This window comes from Falco rusticolus, chromosome 18, assembly GCF_015220075.1.
Source record: "Falco rusticolus isolate bFalRus1 chromosome 18, bFalRus1.pri, whole genome shotgun sequence".
NCBI lineage: Eukaryota > Metazoa > Chordata > Aves > Falconiformes > Falconidae > Falco > Falco rusticolus.
Genome location: NC_051204.1, coordinates 4,940,715 through 4,957,070, shown reverse-complemented (window position 1 = coordinate 4,957,070; position 16,356 = coordinate 4,940,715). Strand labels below are relative to the sequence as shown.

General features: G+C 56.6%; 1 protein-coding gene across 3 annotated transcripts; it reads left to right on the top strand.

Moving 5' to 3' along the window:
* The first annotated feature begins 48 nt into the window (after positions 1-48).
* CBX1 (chromobox 1) lies at positions 49-16,060 on the top strand. Of its 3 annotated transcripts, XR_005107950.1 has the most exons (7): positions 49-207; positions 8,291-8,466; positions 8,996-9,173; positions 9,916-10,010; positions 10,686-12,251; positions 12,446-12,811; positions 15,888-16,060. XR_005107950.1 is itself a non-coding variant. In XM_037410940.1 (5 exons), the coding sequence occupies exons 2-5, from the start codon at positions 8,327-8,329 to the stop codon at positions 10,828-10,830; spliced, it is 558 nt and encodes a 185-aa protein (XP_037266837.1). In that variant the 5' UTR covers positions 49-207; positions 8,294-8,326; the 3' UTR covers positions 10,831-12,412. The 3 variants fall into 3 exon arrangements, 2 of the variants coding, with proteins under 2 accessions (XP_037266837.1, XP_037266836.1); XM_037410940.1 differs by lacking the exons at positions 12,446-12,811; positions 15,888-16,060 and having other exon boundaries at positions 8,294-8,466; positions 10,686-12,412; XM_037410939.1 differs by lacking the exons at positions 12,446-12,811; positions 15,888-16,060 and having other exon boundaries at positions 10,686-12,412.
* Positions 16,061-16,356: the final 296 nt, after the last annotated feature.

The following is a 16,356-nucleotide window of genomic DNA, read 5'->3' as shown; positions in this document are numbered from 1 at the left end:
ACGGCTCCCGGCGTGCCCCGCGGCGGGCGGCGGGCGCAGGTCGCGGCGCAGGCGCGGCGCGGGCGGCGGGTACTGGGGCTGGCCGGGCTCTTTTGTTCGAGGGAGGCGGACGGAGAGCGGCCAGGCCCGCGGCGCCACCCGACCCGCCCCGCCCGCCCGCCCCCGCAGGCCCCTTCCCCTCGGCAACCGTTGGCGGGGCTGTGCAAGGTGAGCGAGGGCCGTGGGCGGGGGCGATGCTGGGAGGGACTGGGCGTTACTGGGGGGGGCCGGGGTGGGGTGGGGTGGGGGGGCGTCCGTGCTGCGGGAGGTGGTGTTCGGGGTGGCGAGATGGCCGTTCGGGGATGGGGGGAGATGCTGGGGGGCATGGGGGGGCGGTTAGTGGAAGGGTATTTGGGGTGCTGGGGAGGGGTAATGAGGAGGGGGTTGGGGGCTGGGGGGGTCAGTGGAAAGGAGGGGTTGGGGCGCTGAGAGAAGCGTTAGTGTGGGGTGGGGGTGCTGGGAGGGGTGTTTTGGGAGAGGGAGGAGGCTGGGGATGCTGGGGCGGGTAGTGGAAAGGGAGTGTTTGAGTTTCTGGGGGATTAGTGGAAAGGGGGGGGTTGGGGCACTGGGAGAAGCATTGGGGGGTGAGTTGGGGGGGCTGGGAGAGAGGGATGTGCTGGTAGGGCCGTGCCTCACAGGGGCCGCGGGGGGCGGGGAGCCGGGTGAGGAGGGGCTGGCCGGGGGGCGAAGCTGGGCCTTGGGGCAGGAGATGAGCTGGGGGTGGGGGGAGAGGTGTGGGGGTGCCTTTGGGCAGAGGGGAAAGGGGGGTGTTGGGGGGCTGGGGCATGAGGAGAGAATAAGGGGCTGCTGCAGGGGGCTGGGAGAATGAGGGGGGCTGGCCTGGGGGGTGGAAATGCCCTTTGGGAGCGGAGAGGCTGGGGCAGAGCCCCTGCTCTGGGGGGGAAGGGGCACTCACATGCGGTGCTTTAAAAAAGCACTGATGAAGCCTCTGGGATGGGGAGAAGGGGAGGGCGATGCTGCCAGGGGGCGGGGGGGGGGGGGGGCGAGATTCGGGGGAAAGAGGGGCTGAGGAAAGGGGGATTCAGGTTCTGGCCACTCTGAGAGCGGGGAGGGGACGAGTGTCAGTTTTTGGCGGGGAGAATGAGCGGGAAGGCGCTCAACAGGCTGCGGGAAGGCAGGGAGCAGGGGGAGGAGAGCTGCTGGGGAGTGAGCTGGGGGGGATGTGGGGCCTTGGGGCTGGGGGAGAGCTCTCCTGTGGGGACCTCGGCGTGGGGCTGGCGGGAGGTGGAAAAGGGAGGTTGAGGCTGGTGGGCTGGAAGCAGGAATGTGTTGGGGAAGATGAGGGGGGAGATGCAGCAGGAGCTGGGTTTGGGTCGAGTCCCTGCTCACCCGCAGCGTGGGGTGGGTGTCAGGGCAGCTCCCTGGCAGGACTGGCTTTCTCCAGCCCCTTTGCCGGCGGAGGAGGTTTGAGAGTTGGGGGAGTCAAGCCACACTCGGAAGGGCAATTAAGAAGCATTTGGGGGAAGAGGAGGAATTCTGGAAAGGGAAGATGATGGAGGCAATATGGGATTTGTATCTCCGGACAAGGAGGTGGCGAACCTTTGCAGATGCGGGGCTGCCAAGTGGATGGCAGCGAGTGGACGGCAGCGGGGTTTGGCTTGGGGCTGTGCTGTGAAGCTGACTCGCTCCCTTGTGACATGGAGGAGGTGGCAGGGACCAAAAAGTGGCCTGAGTTTGAGTGGGGAGTATCAGGGATGGAGGGCTGAGTGTGAGGATCCCAGGGATGGGGCAGTGCTCTTGGCTTTGGGGTTGATCAGTTTGGAAGCAGCGAGCATTTACGTTGTCCCTACAAAACAGAGATCAAACTATAAAAGGGCTTTCTGGCTGAATAATTACAGGCTTTATCTGTAAAAGATTTGATTAACTTAAAAAAAATATAAATAAAACTCAGAAATCCCTCGTGCATTTGAGAGAGAAGGTGTTTGCAATGGGCATGTTTGTAGTCAACAGTCCCTGTTGGGTTTGTGACCCAGGCGCGGTTTCCTATCGGTGCTCGTGATCTTAGTAGTGAAAATGATGAGAACAGCTGTAGTTGCTCTATCCCCACTGCCCAGCGCCACTGAAACGCAGAAATAAGCAGGTGAAGGGCCTGTGAGCGCTGGCAGGCAGCTCCTGGGCACGGGGCTGCTGGGGAAGTGCCCCCACGGGCGGTCCCCGTGTCCCTAGGGATGAGGGCTGGCAGGGGACGGTGCTGTAGGGGCCTGGGGTTGCGTGTGGAGAGGGAGGTGGTGCAGTGGCAGGGGCACTGGGAAGCTGGGAACCCTGCAGCACCTGGGGCGATGTTTTATCGTCTTTATACAAAAAAGGAGAAGAAGAACGTAAATCCCTGCTCTAATGCCGTCAGTGTTTTTCTGATCTAGAGGAGTTCAGAAGTTGTGTCTGCTGCCACATAACGAAATTCCTGTCTGCGTGACGGGATTTCTTACCTCAGGTTCTCTTTTTTTCCAGCAAGGAGGTAACATTCCTACTGTTGCATGTGTGTGTCTCTTAAATCCAGAGGTGCATTCTCTCATGGATTGTGAATTTAACTGGAAATGATGTGGCTGAGCTTGAAGGTTGTGGCTCTTCTTTAGTTTGGTCCCTGCTCACAGGCTTGAGCTTTCACTCAAACTTTCCAGAAATGTTTTCTGCTGTTTTCAGGTTCTGGAGAGTGGAAGACTTAACATGCTTGTTCCCACTTCAAAAGAAAGATGCCTGCTGCCTTTCCCTGGCGCGTGTGGAATAAACTTGGCATGCTCATAAGTCTTTAAAGAGATGAGTGATCCTAGCCAAGTTTGAGAAAGGCAGAAGGAGGAAATGTTTTAAGTTTAAAACTCAATAAAGCTGAGCTGAACTGTTAATCCTTTAAGATGCAGCTGATGGAACTAGTTTGTACTTAAATTAAACCTCTGGGTCTCCACGTTTTTCTTCCTTTTCTTTGTTAAACTTTCTACTGGAAAGATTAGCGCCAGGCATCACGGAAGGGTACGAGGTAGAGCTTCACGATCTTCCAAAGAAAGCGTCCCAGCCAGCGGGGCTGGGTGTTGTGGGTATTTCTCTGGTTTCCCCACCTGGATGCTGTTCTCCAGGAGATCTCTCGATACCAGCACGTGCTTCGCTCTGATCTGCTGCGACGATGCACTGCTAGCGCTGGCTCTTGCTCCTCTGCCTGCTCCTCTTGCCCCAGTAACGCAGTCTTTCCTACACACTTTCCTTTCGTGCTGGGCCTCCTCCTTCACAGCCTTTTACCGGAGTTTGAATTCTTTTTCTAGTGGCTTAGGTGTGCCCTGGGTCCTTTCCTCTTAGCTGCTGACCCAAGAAGCTGTTCTGCTCTGTTCTGCTTTCCTCCTCACAAAGGGTTTCAGCTTTGCCTTTAGTGTTGGGTAAGAAGCAGCAAATGAAAATTGAAAGATTGGGCATAGGCCCATCCTGAATTTGTCTTGAAATTGTGTTTTTTGGTATATGCTGACTTTTTCGTGCATTAAGTACAGAAAATTGAAGCAGAAGTTTAGGAAACATGCTTCTGGTTAGATCTCTCTCAGGCAGGAGTCATCTAGGCCCAAATTCTGTAGACATGAGACTGCTCGTGCAAATGTAACAGGAGTTGTCTGTCCTTCCCAAAATGAAATGGCTTCGTTCTGCACCTCTGCATGTAGGAGCTCTGTGTGTGAAATGGGTTTATCTGAAAGCTCTGGAGGCTGCGGGAGCGGAGCGCGGGGTAAGGCTTCCCTGCGCTGCCTTTCCAAACAGAGGGGGATGGTTCAACCTCTCCCCTTTCCTCCAGAGACTAGAAACCAGCCAGTGCTTTGGGTGGCTGTGGTTTGTTTTTAATACCTAAAATTGGAGGGTTTGGATGTCACAGAAGGCTGAAATCTTTGTTGAGCGCTCTGTTGCACAGAGGCATTCCTGACGCGAAGGAAGAGGGTGTGGGGAGCAGTCAGATGTTCCGCAGATAAAGCCACGCACTGACTTTGTACCCCCGGGGGGGCTGGAGTCCCTTTCTCGCACTCGGCTGCGTTTCTGACTGCAGTGCAGCGAGAGGCCTGTGCAGCAGCTTGTCTCTGTGCTGCTGGCTTGAACGCTAGAAACTGTACCATGCCGAGCAGCAGATGCTGCGAACTACAGCTTGGCCTTACCTGCCCAGAGCACCTTCCCGGCATGCAGGCTCTGGAGGCGAAACCAGCTGTGGTGGGTGCCGAGGGGCCAGCTCGTCAGCAGGCAGCTGGGTGCCAGCCCCGTGCCTGCGTGGCCGCAGGCATCTTGCGAACCCACGGAGGCAGAGCAGGTCCGTGCCAGGGGGTGACACTGGGACTCTGCAGTGTCAACGCCTCTAGCAGAAAGGGGGAAACATCTGCTGCAAGGAACAAGCCCCGAGTGTCTGGGGACCTTGGAGGGGTCGCTGCCTGTCGTACGCTTAAGGTACGGTCACTGCAACCCTTTGCACTGCAGTGGCATAATAAGTGGGCATAATATTTATCCTTCCCTTGGCAAGCTTTTTCTCAAAGTGCTCCTGGCCTTGGATTTGCGTCGTCTTGGCCCAGCGCTTACCACAATAAAGCCATGGATCTGCAGTGTTGCATTGCTCTATTGCCTCTCTCCGTTCCCCTTTCCACACCTGCCCGTCCTACGCACCACCTCTGGTTCTAGCGACTCCTCTCCGAGCTCATCTTGGCCAGACTTTACCGTTAGACTTCTTGATCCAATTGCCTCCTTAGGAAGCCGCTCAAGCAGCTGCGTGATCCAGCTGAGCATCCTTAGGTGCCTTAAAAATAAGTCCATCTCCAAGCAATAACCACAGTGCTTTTGAGTGAAGTCCTTCTGGCTGCAGCTGAACAGAAATCCCTGCTGAGAGAGGGGAAGCCCGAGACCTTGCCCCTCCAGGCTGTCTCGGGGTTTATTTGCTGGTAGTAGCCAGAGCTGCAACAGCACCTTCTTGGGCATCTCCTCTGCCAGCGCTGGGCTCTGGCCCCCTTCTCCAGCAGCCACATGGTGCCAGAGGAGGAGGATGGAGGGGAGGAAGGAACTGTCTGAAGAATTCCAAGAAACACGATCTCTGGGCTTCCTGCTGCAGCGCTGGCTCCTGCTCGGGGATTAGATGCTGGCGGTGGGTCGGAGGCTTCGCACTGTTGTGTTGCACACCAGCTGAGGTGGTGCCAGGCAGCCTGGCCGCCGCCTCGGGAGCCTGCGGGCGACCGGGAGCCTTGCTGCTTCGGGTTGGCCTCCGTCTGGCAGCTGATTAAAGATGCTGTCAGTGTATTTCAGCCCAGGAGTTCAGGAGGGAAAAGCCTCTCTGATGCATCTTGCGTGGCTTCGTTTTAGTGGGCTGTTTCCAGGTGGTTGGTTCCACCTCCACATTGAACAGGGCAATGAAACTTTATCCCTGGGGGGGGGGCTGGGTGTCCTCTGGCATTGAATAAAGGACTGATGAGGGAAGCAGTGCCTGTCTGTGGAATATCCCTGCCACCACCCCAGCTGCTGGTCTGTACAGGGCAGGGAACTTCTCACTTCATTTGATGCTTCGAGGGGATTGAGTTTGCACCTTTGGTGGACGCTGAAGCACAGCGCAGCCCGTGCAGTAGCAGAACAAGCTCTTCCCCTCTCCCTGCCTGCTCTGCAGCCTCTTCAGGTGCCAACTTCTCTTCTGAGACCACCAGTCAAAAGAAAGATGGAGAGATCTAGTGCTAAACATGAGCAGAAGGAAAGGGCTTGTGATGTGGGGCCCTGGGCCCTCCCAGCTTGCTCCGTGACCACCGAGCACCCCGAGGTGCTGGCAGCCTCTCTGGCCTGGCTCCGAGCAGCCCCAGCTCTGGGTGCCGTGGCAGGGGTGAGGTGTTCGCTGCCCCTTCCACCCTGACATTGCTGGGGGGGGGAGAGGCTGTGGTCCCCTCGCAGCTGGTGCGTGCAGGGCTTGGGGGATAAAGGGAAGATGTCTCTACAGCCCAAGTGTGGCCAGGGGCTGGTCGCGTCGCGTCGCCAGAGCCCGGGTGCTGGCACAGCTTGTACGCCAAGGTCAGGCTGAAAGCAGCAGCAGGGTCCAAAGTATAAACACGTTGGTCCAGCACCTGCCAAGCCGAGAAGCTCTGCTTTCTCCCTCTGCGCTCTTCCAAGCTCGTCGGCTGCCCTCGAGCCCTGTCTGAGACAACAGCAGAGGTGGGGTGGTCTGGAGCGTGCCAGCTCCCTCCTGTCCTCTGCTGTGGCTCCCGCTGGTCTGAACTGGTGGCCTTTTGAGCTCTGCAGAACCTGGTTTTAAGCCTTCTCCTTTGAAGCCTATGCTTACGGCAGCTGCACAAGGGAGCTCATCCAGCTGTACCCCAAGAACTGAGGCTGTCGCTGAGCTCTGACATCTCCTTCAGCCGGCGTAAATCGGCAGGATTTTTGGTTTGCCATGTAAACCCGTCCCGATTTGCATGGATTTTTGCCAGCTGAAATTTGTTTTGGAATATTCGTGATAAGCTGAGTGGCAAAATGAAGGTTTCTGAGCAGGTGATGTTTGACCTGCTCACTAATCATTTTGCTTGGCAGAAAATACGTATTTTACTGGAATTTAAAAAAAAAAAAAAAAAAAAAAGAAGAAGAAAGTATTTTTTACTGGAATGAAAAAGAAGTCATGTTGCTCAGCTCTGAGGCTGTGACAGCTCCCTGGGCAGCGGTTCAGCAGGGTGGGGTGCTGGGAGGCCGAGGTGCAGAGTTGGTGTCAGGCGGTGTGGGTCCCCCTGCCAGCTTTGCCATGGCGCTCTGTGGTGGCACAGCTGCTTATCGGAGATAATGGATGAGGAGACTCGGAACCTCCTGACCCTTCGGTTGATCTAAATCAGCGCAACTCGTTCGGCATGCTCGGCTGGCTGCACGGACTTCTTCGGAGCAGAGGCTGGCGATGAAGTCAGGGTGCTGGAGGGCTCTGTATTTTTCTTGAACCTGAAGAAAAAACCCTTCCTGCGCCTCCTTCTTGCACAAGCAGATGCTTTGGCTCTTCCACTCGCGGGGCCGTGTGATGGCTCGGGATCTGGGCTGCGGGGCTGGGACCTGTTGGTGTAACTGGTACCAGCCAAGAAGTGGCTGGAGGGCATTTGGAAGGACAGGGGGCGTTTTTAGCAGAGCCACCTGCCCCACCGCAGAGGCGCAGGGCAGGGGCAAGATGGACAGCCGTGCCGGCAGCAGCAGGGAGAGGCTGTGACCCAGGATCTGCCCAGCTGCGGTGCTCTTACTGGTCCGAGCTGGGTTTCGGCAGGGAAGTGGGGCCTCTCTGTGGTTTTTGGCTCTCTGAGGTGTTTCGTTTCAGCCTGGGGGAAGCGCCCGGCATGTTGGCAGGGCTGCTCCTCCTCTGCAGTCACCTCCATGCGAGTGGAAAACAGAGCTGCGCCGAGGGCCACCCGGTCACGCACTACCTGTGTGCTGTGGCATCTGCGGCAGGTAGCCTTGGGCTGTGCCGGGCCACAGAGTTCCCCTAGCTCTGCGCTGCTTCCCAGCGAGCACTGGGTATGTGTGTAGGAATTTTTGACTCTTTAAACATCTCTGGAAAATAAGGAGAGAAAAAAAAGCTTTGTCTGGGTTGGTCAGTTAGGTAAATATCCCAGAGTGCACATCCGTGAACCGGCAAAGAAATGAACGTGGGGAGCTTGGTGTCTGGGACTGTGACTTGTATTTAACTTGGATTAACTATTTATTAACTTGTAGTTAATATCGACAGTGCGCTGTCTCCCTCACGCTGCTGCACAGCTCTGCAAATGCTTTCTGCAGCTCAGGGCAGGGTTGAACTGAGTTGAAGGGCAGGTGAGCAAGGTGAGGAAAGGGGAGAGAACAGGCTGGGGGGGACACATGGGACTCGGCAGAGGAAGGAGAAGGTGTGGAGCCGCTGATGGAGGATGCTGCTTCGCTTCTGGAGGCCAGTGAGCAACAGAAGAGCAGCGGGGTCACAACATGGCGTGCTGAAAACAGGAACAAAGTGTGGGTGGAATCGGGCAGGGTCTTGATGGAATTGGTAAAGGAAGGTGCTGGGGAAACAAAAAGGCCAAAGCTGTGTGTCAAAAAGGCATCATGTAAATGCAGCAGCTCCTGCTGGAGATTCCTGTTTGTCTTTTCGGCAGGGAGGACCATCCTGGCCCATCTGTTGGTGTTACCTACTTCGTATGCGCCTGTTTTCTCCAAAGCGTCATTCCTGCGCTGCTTTGCCTCTGTATATCCAGCGTGTTTGCTTCCTGGCAAAGGCAAACCTGACCTTGACACAAACGTGTGGTTCTCGCTCCTCTTTTAGCAGCGTCGCCCGTAAGCTGAAAAACTGGCCAGCACAATGGGAAAAAAACAGAACAAGAAGAAAGTGGAAGAGGTCTTAGAGGAAGAGGAGGAGGAGTATGTGGTGGAGAAGGTCCTGGATCGGCGAGTGGTAAAGGGCAAAGTGGAGTACCTGCTGAAGTGGAAAGGCTTCTCGGAGTAAGTGCCTCCCTCCCTGCCTGCTGCTACAGGGTGGGTGCTGGGCCGCTCCGGCGCGAGCATCTCTTTTTCCTTTGGCTCCCGAAGCCTCCAGGCAGGTGGCTCAGCCTCCCTGCTCCTCTCCTATCTGTAAAACGGAGCCAACAGGCCAAGGGCAGCCATAATGATAAAAACAGCAGTGCTAAATGCCTTGAGCTGTAGTCAGGGTGAGGAGAGCACAGCCTGGGTGAGAAAGTCCCATTTCTGTCTCACGGACAGGCTGTGTAGCGCCCTGGTGGGGCTTCCCTGCCTTAAACCTAGTGGGAAAGGCAGTTGGATAAAATGAATTGTGTTTCTCCCTGAGAAAGGAAGTAACTGCATCCCTGCCCGGATCGGGGCAGGGTCCCGCCTTGTGGGGCAAGGACACCCACATCCAGGCTGCTGCTTCTCTCAGCATCTCCGCATGACCTGGTGTCCAGTTCTTTCCTTGGCAGGGAAAGCTGCAGCCAGCTGCCCCGTTGTAAAACTAAGCTGTTGTCTTTGATTGCAGTGAAGATAACACATGGGAGCCAGAGGAGAACCTCGACTGCCCAGACCTCATTGCAGAGTTCCTTCAGTCCCAGAAAACTGCACATGAGAGTGAGAAATCTGAGGGAAGCAAGCGCAAGGCGGAGTCTGACACGGAGGATAAAGGGGAAGAGAGCAAACCAAAGAAGAAGAAGGAGGAGGTGAGGCAGAGTGGGGGTTCTGTGCTCACCTCCTTACCCCTGCGTTGGGCACAGTGTCTCGTAGCTAGAGCAGCTGCTCTGCAAAACCTCAGTCAAACTGTTCTCCTGCACGGAGGGGAAACTATTGAACTTACAAGACGCAGCTGCAGTGCTTTTGGAAAGCTGTAGCTTTCGGAAGGAGGCATGAGCTGTTGGCTGAGCTGGGCCTCTGAATCCGGAGCCAGTCCTAGCACTAAACTGAAAGGCCAGTTCTTGAACCAGAAGGGTGCAGAGCCCAAACTTCTCCTGAAGAGCCGCAGAAGGGGTGAAACAGGCGGCAGGAGCTGCCTGTTGCCCCTTGGAGAGGGGAACAGGGTGAAGCAGAGAGCCTCCTGCTCAGGCTGTGCATAGCTGCTGGGGAAAAGGAACAGTAAAAGGCTCTGCAGGCTCTTTTCATCCCCGGAGCTGCTGAATCTTGGCCGGCACAAGAGTTTGACCAGCAGGGCCTTGGAAATCAAATCCTCTGTTTGCAACAGCAGCAGCAGCACGCTGGGCCACACTGCCTGGGGCCTGGCAGGAGGTCACCTGTGTGGTGGGTTCACACCTGAGTAGTCTTCTCAGTTCCCCGCTGGCCTTAGTCGTTATAGTCCGAGCATCTGGTATGCAGAGCCTTTCTGAACAGCCACCAGCGTGTCCTGGTGACCAGAAACAGCTGTGGCTGTTACCCTGGTGATGCTGCAAGTGGAAACTTGTCTCTTTTCAGTCGGAGAAACCACGAGGCTTTGCCCGAGGATTTGAGCCAGAGCGAATCATTGGTGCCACAGATTCCAGCGGGGAGCTCATGTTCCTGATGAAGTGGTGAGTGTGTCTTTGTGTCTGTCACTTCTTCACTTATTCTGTGCCAGAGAGGGAAGGACCTGCACCTGGGGAGTCCCTGCTACCTGGCATGAAATCTCTGGCGATGGCGCTGCTGCCTGAGGTGACCCTCTGCGCTGAGGCTAACGTGGATGTGAAACGAGCAGGTAGGGCCCTCGGGATTGTGTGGCTCTTAAGATGTCCCCCCACAGCAGGCGCGAGCTTGGGGAGAGAGAGGGGCACGGTGTCACGGCACGGGCTGCAGTTCTGGAAGGCTGCGCCCAGAGGAGAGCCGTGATGATGACCGCGTCCCCGTCGGCTGTAGTGACACAGGGCTTGTCGCTGGCACAGGTGGGAGCCAAACCAGGCAGGCGCAGGTGTGGGAGCCACTTGCTTTTGCACCGTCTCAGAAGTGCGGAGTGGCTGGGGACAGGGCCGCAGCTGTGGTTCGGCTTCTCTCCCCGTCCCCGACAACACAGAGCTGAACTCACGCCTGAACCCTTCCCGAGCTCCCGTGCTGCTTCTCCCTGCTCCAGAGCCACTCGGGAAGGGGTCGCTTGGATCCCCTGAGCTCCTCAGGGACTCCGTTGACCTGCCACCTTGTTTTTTTCTCCGGTCTCCGCTTCTTCTGCCTCCCCTCCGCAGCACCCTAACTTGCACCTCTGCTCTGGCCTCTAGGAAGAACTCTGACGAGGCCGACCTGGTCCCCGCCAAGGAAGCCAACATCAAGTGCCCGCAGGTGGTCATCTCGTTCTATGAGGAGAGGTTGACATGGCATTCCTACCCCTCAGAGGACGATGACAAGAAAGAGGACAAGAACTAACCCCTGGCACCCGCTCGGGCCAGCCTTTGTATAAAGATCTGAACTGTGGGTTTGAGCAAGAGGGGAGAGAACGCAGCTCTGCTCGGTTGGGAGCGTAGAGATGGCTGGAGAAGATGCCCTTTGAAGAGACCAGTATGGTTTCTGTGCCCTGCAGCTGCTCAACTGCTTTATGCAGCTTCATGCTGTGTACAGATTCAAACCAGCCCGGCTCAGTTTGGGGAGGGGGTGGGGGGGTGGAGGGAAGGGCAGGGGGATACCGGCGAGGGGTGGGAGGAGGGAATGGGGATATTTGTTTCAAGGCTGTCGATTTTGCAGCTTGTGGGAGAGGAAGCAAAGCCCCTTCCATGAAGGACTATCACTGGTGATGGGTGGGCTGGGGAAAGGGAGTGCAGATGGATACTGCTTATTCTTCAAAGACCATCTCAGCAACCCACAGCCTTCTTCCCAATAGTGTTAACTCTGCATTTTTATGGCGTAGCATGTGTGTAGGTTTTTTGTTGTTGTTTTTTTGTTGGTTTTTTTTTTTTCCTTTTTCTTTTTCTTTTGCTATTTACTGGTGTATTGGTTTGGGGATCTGGGGGGAGGGATGTGGGGAAATTGGTCTCTTGTTTAATTGGGGAGGGAGGGAGATGAGGTCTGGTGACAATGTTCCAGATCATTTCCAGATCTTTTTTAGAACCTGAATTCAGAAAAGGGAAAAAAAAGTTAAAAAAAAAAGAAAAAAAAAGAAGAAAAAAAAAAAAAAAAAAAAAAAGGCGGGTGGGGAAAGAGCCCAGTATTGATGACAGAACTAGAGAGACAGGGACACTGACATGAGACTGAAACTGTGAATGTCCAAATCTCTGGAGCCAAGATCCTCAAAACCCTGCGAGCAGTTTTTACCGGGCAGGGGGGGTAAGGGGGGGTGAGGGGAGACTTGTGAAAATGCAAACTTGTGATTCGTATTGTCCTGAAGCAGAACTGCCAGTTACTGACACATGCATTGTATGTGGGAGGGTGGGGTGTGGGGCGGGCATGGAGTTTAACCCTTTAAAAGCCTTTCTACCCTTCTTTCCGTTACAAGGTGCTATTTCTCAAAATTGGGGGCAGGGGGGGAGAGAGACTTCTGACTACTCGTTCCTTTTCTCACCTTAATTTGACTGTCCAGCCAGCGGCATTGGGAACCCTTTAGTTGTGGGAGGGGGAGGAAATCAACAGCAGCACAAGAAAACATAAAATCAATTCCAGATTCTCCCATAACAAGTGATTATTTGTAGGAGCCCAGACGTTGGTGCTGGAGCCGGATGTGTCACCCTGAATCTTCTGAGGTTTTGGTTGTTTGGTGGTTGTTTTTTTTTTAATCAGATTTATTACAAATACTGAACTATTTAATGTCTGGAGTCATGAGCCCCACCAGACTCCTGGCACCTCCTTGTAGGGTGGTATGTATCTAGACTTGCATTGTACAAACCTTTTTTTAAAAGCATGTGTTTAGGTTTCTGTGAAAACGTTGTTTAAATGTAAAGTACGTGTTTGGATTTTAACTTCATACCAAGCTCTGTCAGTTTTTTGTCTCAATAAAATTTTAGATTTATAATCCTGATTTTTTTCTTCTCTACCTTGCTCCTTCCTCCAGCTCTTTGTGCATGGGATGAGTGACGAGGTGTAGAGCAGGTCCCGGAGGGAAGTTAGCCTGCGCTCGCGGCCCTCTCTGAGCACGGGTAGCTCTGGTGCAGCCCAGGTTGGCCGGTGGCTCCGCTCTGGGTGTCGACAGCGGCAGGAGCTTTGGAGCAGCTGACGGCAGGTTCTGATTTATGTTGGCTTCCATCTGGAGAAGAGAAGTGTCGTAGAGGTTAGTGTCTAGAGGCCTAAGTTGAGTCTCGCCCGTGGAGACAAGAGGACTAGCTGTGATTTGGGACCTCGTTGGGTGTAGCAAGATGCTGCTTGAGCCGGGAGCGTGCGCTGCATGTGTTCCCAGCCAGGACCGAGCACCAGCGGTGGGGTAAGTGACCTTTACTTCAATTCTCACCTGAATGTCGAGCAGACTTTTTCACTTTGTGGTGGTGGATGGGTTTCTAGAGCTCCAGCAATGGTTCTGCCGGGCGTTTGGCCGAGGATGGAGATGGCCTCCCGTTATTCTTAGTATGGGCTTGCTGAAGGCCGTAAGCTCCTGTGCATGGAGAAGAGTAGACTCGTCCTCTGCTCAGCCCTGCTGACGCTCCACGCAGTGGTACAGGCAGCACAGTGGGCTGAAGCGTTCCTGGGAGAGGAGGCTTGTGGTTCCAGGCTCTGGTTTCTGGTGTTGGGAGGGTGCAGGATGGAGCAGGGAGAGGCAGGGAGGATCTGGGTGGTGCTCAGGGCTGAGCAGGGGCTCCACCAGCCCCTCACTGGCGCTCGGAGCTGAAGAACTGTGCAGCCGGTTGAAATGCAGGTTATTCACAACAGCCCAGCCTGTACCCGGCGGGCCGGGGAAATGTCTGCCCTGCCCCAGCAGCCAGCAGAAGCAGCAATTAAACCTTTATTAATCACTAGAGATGGAAGGGGTAACGTCCACTTAATTGAACGTAAGAAGGCTGCGGGTCCCTGGGGAGGCTCTGGGGCGATCGATCGCAGCAGGGAGCTGGAAGATGCACGTTGCTGCATCCCGGGGCTGGGACTGTGGCTGCGCCGGGTCCGTGGGGCTCCTGGCTGAGCTGCAGGCAGGCACCAGCCTCTGGCTGTGACACTGTGTCGGCAGGATGCGTCCCCTGGAGAAACTGAGGCACAGGGAAATAGTCTCACAACCCTCATGATGCGCTCGGAGGTCTGTGGGCGACAGTGTGGGGGGCTTCCTTTGGTTTAGTGCTCCAGGCTGGACCTGGACTGCTGGAAGTGGGGCAGGGAAGGGCAGAGGCAGCTCCTCTGTCCCCCCAGAAACCAGGGACCGTCCCAGGCAGGGAGCACAGCGGCGGGAGGCTGCGCTGAGGGCTCGGGCGGCAGCCGGACACCGTCTGGAATTGCCGCTGAGCCCTGGCTCCGGCCGAGATCAGAGGCGCGAGGCCTCGCTGGTGGCCGAGTGCTTCCTGCCTCGGAAAATGAAAGGGCTGCACTTCACCTGATTATGGGCTGGCAGGCAGCCTGCGCCTCTGACAGCACGGCGTGACATGCCAGTGACAGCAGCGGAGGTGAGGAGCTCCCAATCCCGCCTGCCCCCCTCAGCTGCTGCCTGGCCCGCCAGGGCTGTGACCGGCACGGGTTGTGCCAGGCTGGCTCTCGGCCGGACCGGGGCTGGGGGCTGCGCTTTGCTCACCTGGAGCCTCCCGGCAGAGATGGGGCTTCGCTGGTGGGTTTGTGCACGAGCAAGGACACGGATGAGCGTAGGAGCGGAGACACGGAGTAAAAGGTCCCGTTCTGCGGCGCTGGGGAAGCAGCAAAGGGAAACTGGAGCCCGAGCGGAGCGGTGTGTCCTCCCGTCCCATGGCTGCGCACTCCGCATCCCGCTTCCCTTCTCCAGTCAGGGAGGGGGCAGTGACCCCAGCGGGGGGGCTCTAACCTTCCCCCGGCATCACCGGGACAGGGGATATCCTTGCGGTGCTTTTTGCAAGCCAGCATTCGATTCTAAAACAGCCCCCGAAGGAATATCTGAAATAAATACCCCGGAGCCCAGGAAGAGCGAGGGAAGCACCTCGGCGTGTGTATTTTAATGCTTCGTGTTCCCCTTGGCTGAGCTGTTGCCATGCGTGGAGCTGGCCTGGGCTCAGCTCCGGCAGCAGGAGCAGACGAGCCCTGCCACTCGCGTAAGGAGAGGTTTCATCCCCAGGAAAAGGACGTTCACCCTGTGGGGACCTCGGTGGCCGACCCCCGGGAGGGGAGCAGGGCCAGCACGCTTTCTGCTGGCTCGTCTGCTTGCGTCTTGCCGAGGGAGGGGGCCAGGGCTGGTGGACACGAGGCTTTGGTGGCCCCAGAGAAGCATGTGGCCCAGGTGCCCGGCTTCAGCAGCAGTGCCCTAGGGCAGGGGGTGTTGAAGCCTTCGAGAGCGGCGTCCGTAAGCGAGGTGCGCAGCGGTGGTAGGGTGCTGAGCCACGGGGCAGGCACCCACAATGCTGCTTTTAAGTGCAGCAATTCAGCACCAGCCCGGTCACTTGTTCCGTCCCGTTCCCAGGAGCGGTTTTCCATCCCTGGCTGGTTCATCCCAGCCACGCGTGGTGTTTTCTGCACGGCCTGTGTTCCTGTCCGGCCCGAGGCGGGGGCTCTCGGCAGCAGCGCGTCCCCCTCCCCGCAGCCCCAGCAAAGTCAGGGCCTGCCCTTGAGCGCAGCTGGATGCGAATCCCGCTCTGCTGAGCCCTGCCCGGGGAACGGGGCTGCAGAGCAGCGGCTGGAGCCAGCACCAGCCTGGCAGCTGCCCACCGGCTCCCGGCCAGAGCTTCCCACCGGCACCGAAGCGGGCGGCGAGGTGGGGATGGCCGTGGCACGAGCTGTGCCCCCCGGTGGCTCTGCCGCAGGCCCGAGGTGCTCCAGTGCTGATCCATCCCGGCAGAGGGATGAAGGCCTGGGTCTCCTCGCTCCTGCCTGGGCCCGGTCCCGGTCCCGCAGGGAGGGGGATGGGGCAGGAGCCGGCCTGCAGAGCCCCATATAAATACACAGCGATTGAATAAACTTTGGCTCCGTCACCAGCGCCACGGCCGAAACCTGCGGGGAAGGTGGGGCGTGTGTCATGGCAGCGGCGCCGGCTGGAGCTGCGCGAGGGAGGGGAGGGTTCGAGCTGTGCCGACGCCGTTTGCTCGCCCCACAGGGAAGCAGGACGCTCAGCACCAGCTCCAGGAGCAGGATCGGGCTGTGCCAAGGCAGCTCCGAGCGGCAGCCACATGCTGCGCCCAGCCAGCCCCCGGCCTTTGAACTGCAGCAGCTTTGGTGGCTTTGGCCCAGGGACCCGTGACTTGTTCCACACAGCTGCGGATTTAACCAGAAACACACTTTTCCTCAGCTTTTTTTTTTTTTTTTTTTTGTAAGATGCTGTTGTGAAGTAAGGAAAAAAGCAGCCGAGCCAGAGCTGCCTGTTTCCCACAACTGAGGAGCCTTTTCATTTTCCTCCCCTCCAGGGCCGGTACCTGCGAGCTGGGATGACGGCGACTCCGTCCCCAGACCACTGCTGGAGGCAAACCAGAGCTGCTCCAAGCTCACCACTGCAGCAGAGCCAGGAGCTACTGTGGGCGAGAAGGACCCACAAGAGGAGGCCGTTTCATTTCCCCGCCCTGCTTCATCTTTTAAAAATTAAAATAATAATAAAAAAAAAAAATCCATGGAACAAATGCTCGTACAGTGAATAAGCCGTTTTATTTTTGTCCTGTGCTCACACAATCTCTCTTCTTTCCCTGACAGGTCACAGATCATTAAAATAAAGTTTCTAAGAGGAAAATAATTTAAAACATACACGCAGGGCTCCCTTCCAACCTCCCCACACCCACATCTCCACCACTTGTGCTTCGTCTCATGCGTAAGTAAAGCCGTTGAATCTCAGGAGTCCGGGATGGGCGAGCCTGCCAGGGTCTCGGTGAGTCCATCTCACAC

Bases quoted from the DNA above. Each gene is read 5' to 3' on its own strand.
- CBX1 (XM_037410940.1), top strand. From the start codon at position 8,327: ATGGGAAAAAAACAGAACAAGAAGAAAGTGGAAGAGGTCTTAGAGGAA. The intron at 9,174-9,915 runs GTGAGGCAGAGT...GTCTCTTTTCAG, and splicing joins CAAAGAAGAAGAAGGAGGAG to TCGGAGAAACCACGAGGCTT. The intron at 10,011-10,685 runs GTGAGTGTGTCT...TCTGGCCTCTAG, and splicing joins CTCATGTTCCTGATGAAGTG to GAAGAACTCTGACGAGGCCG.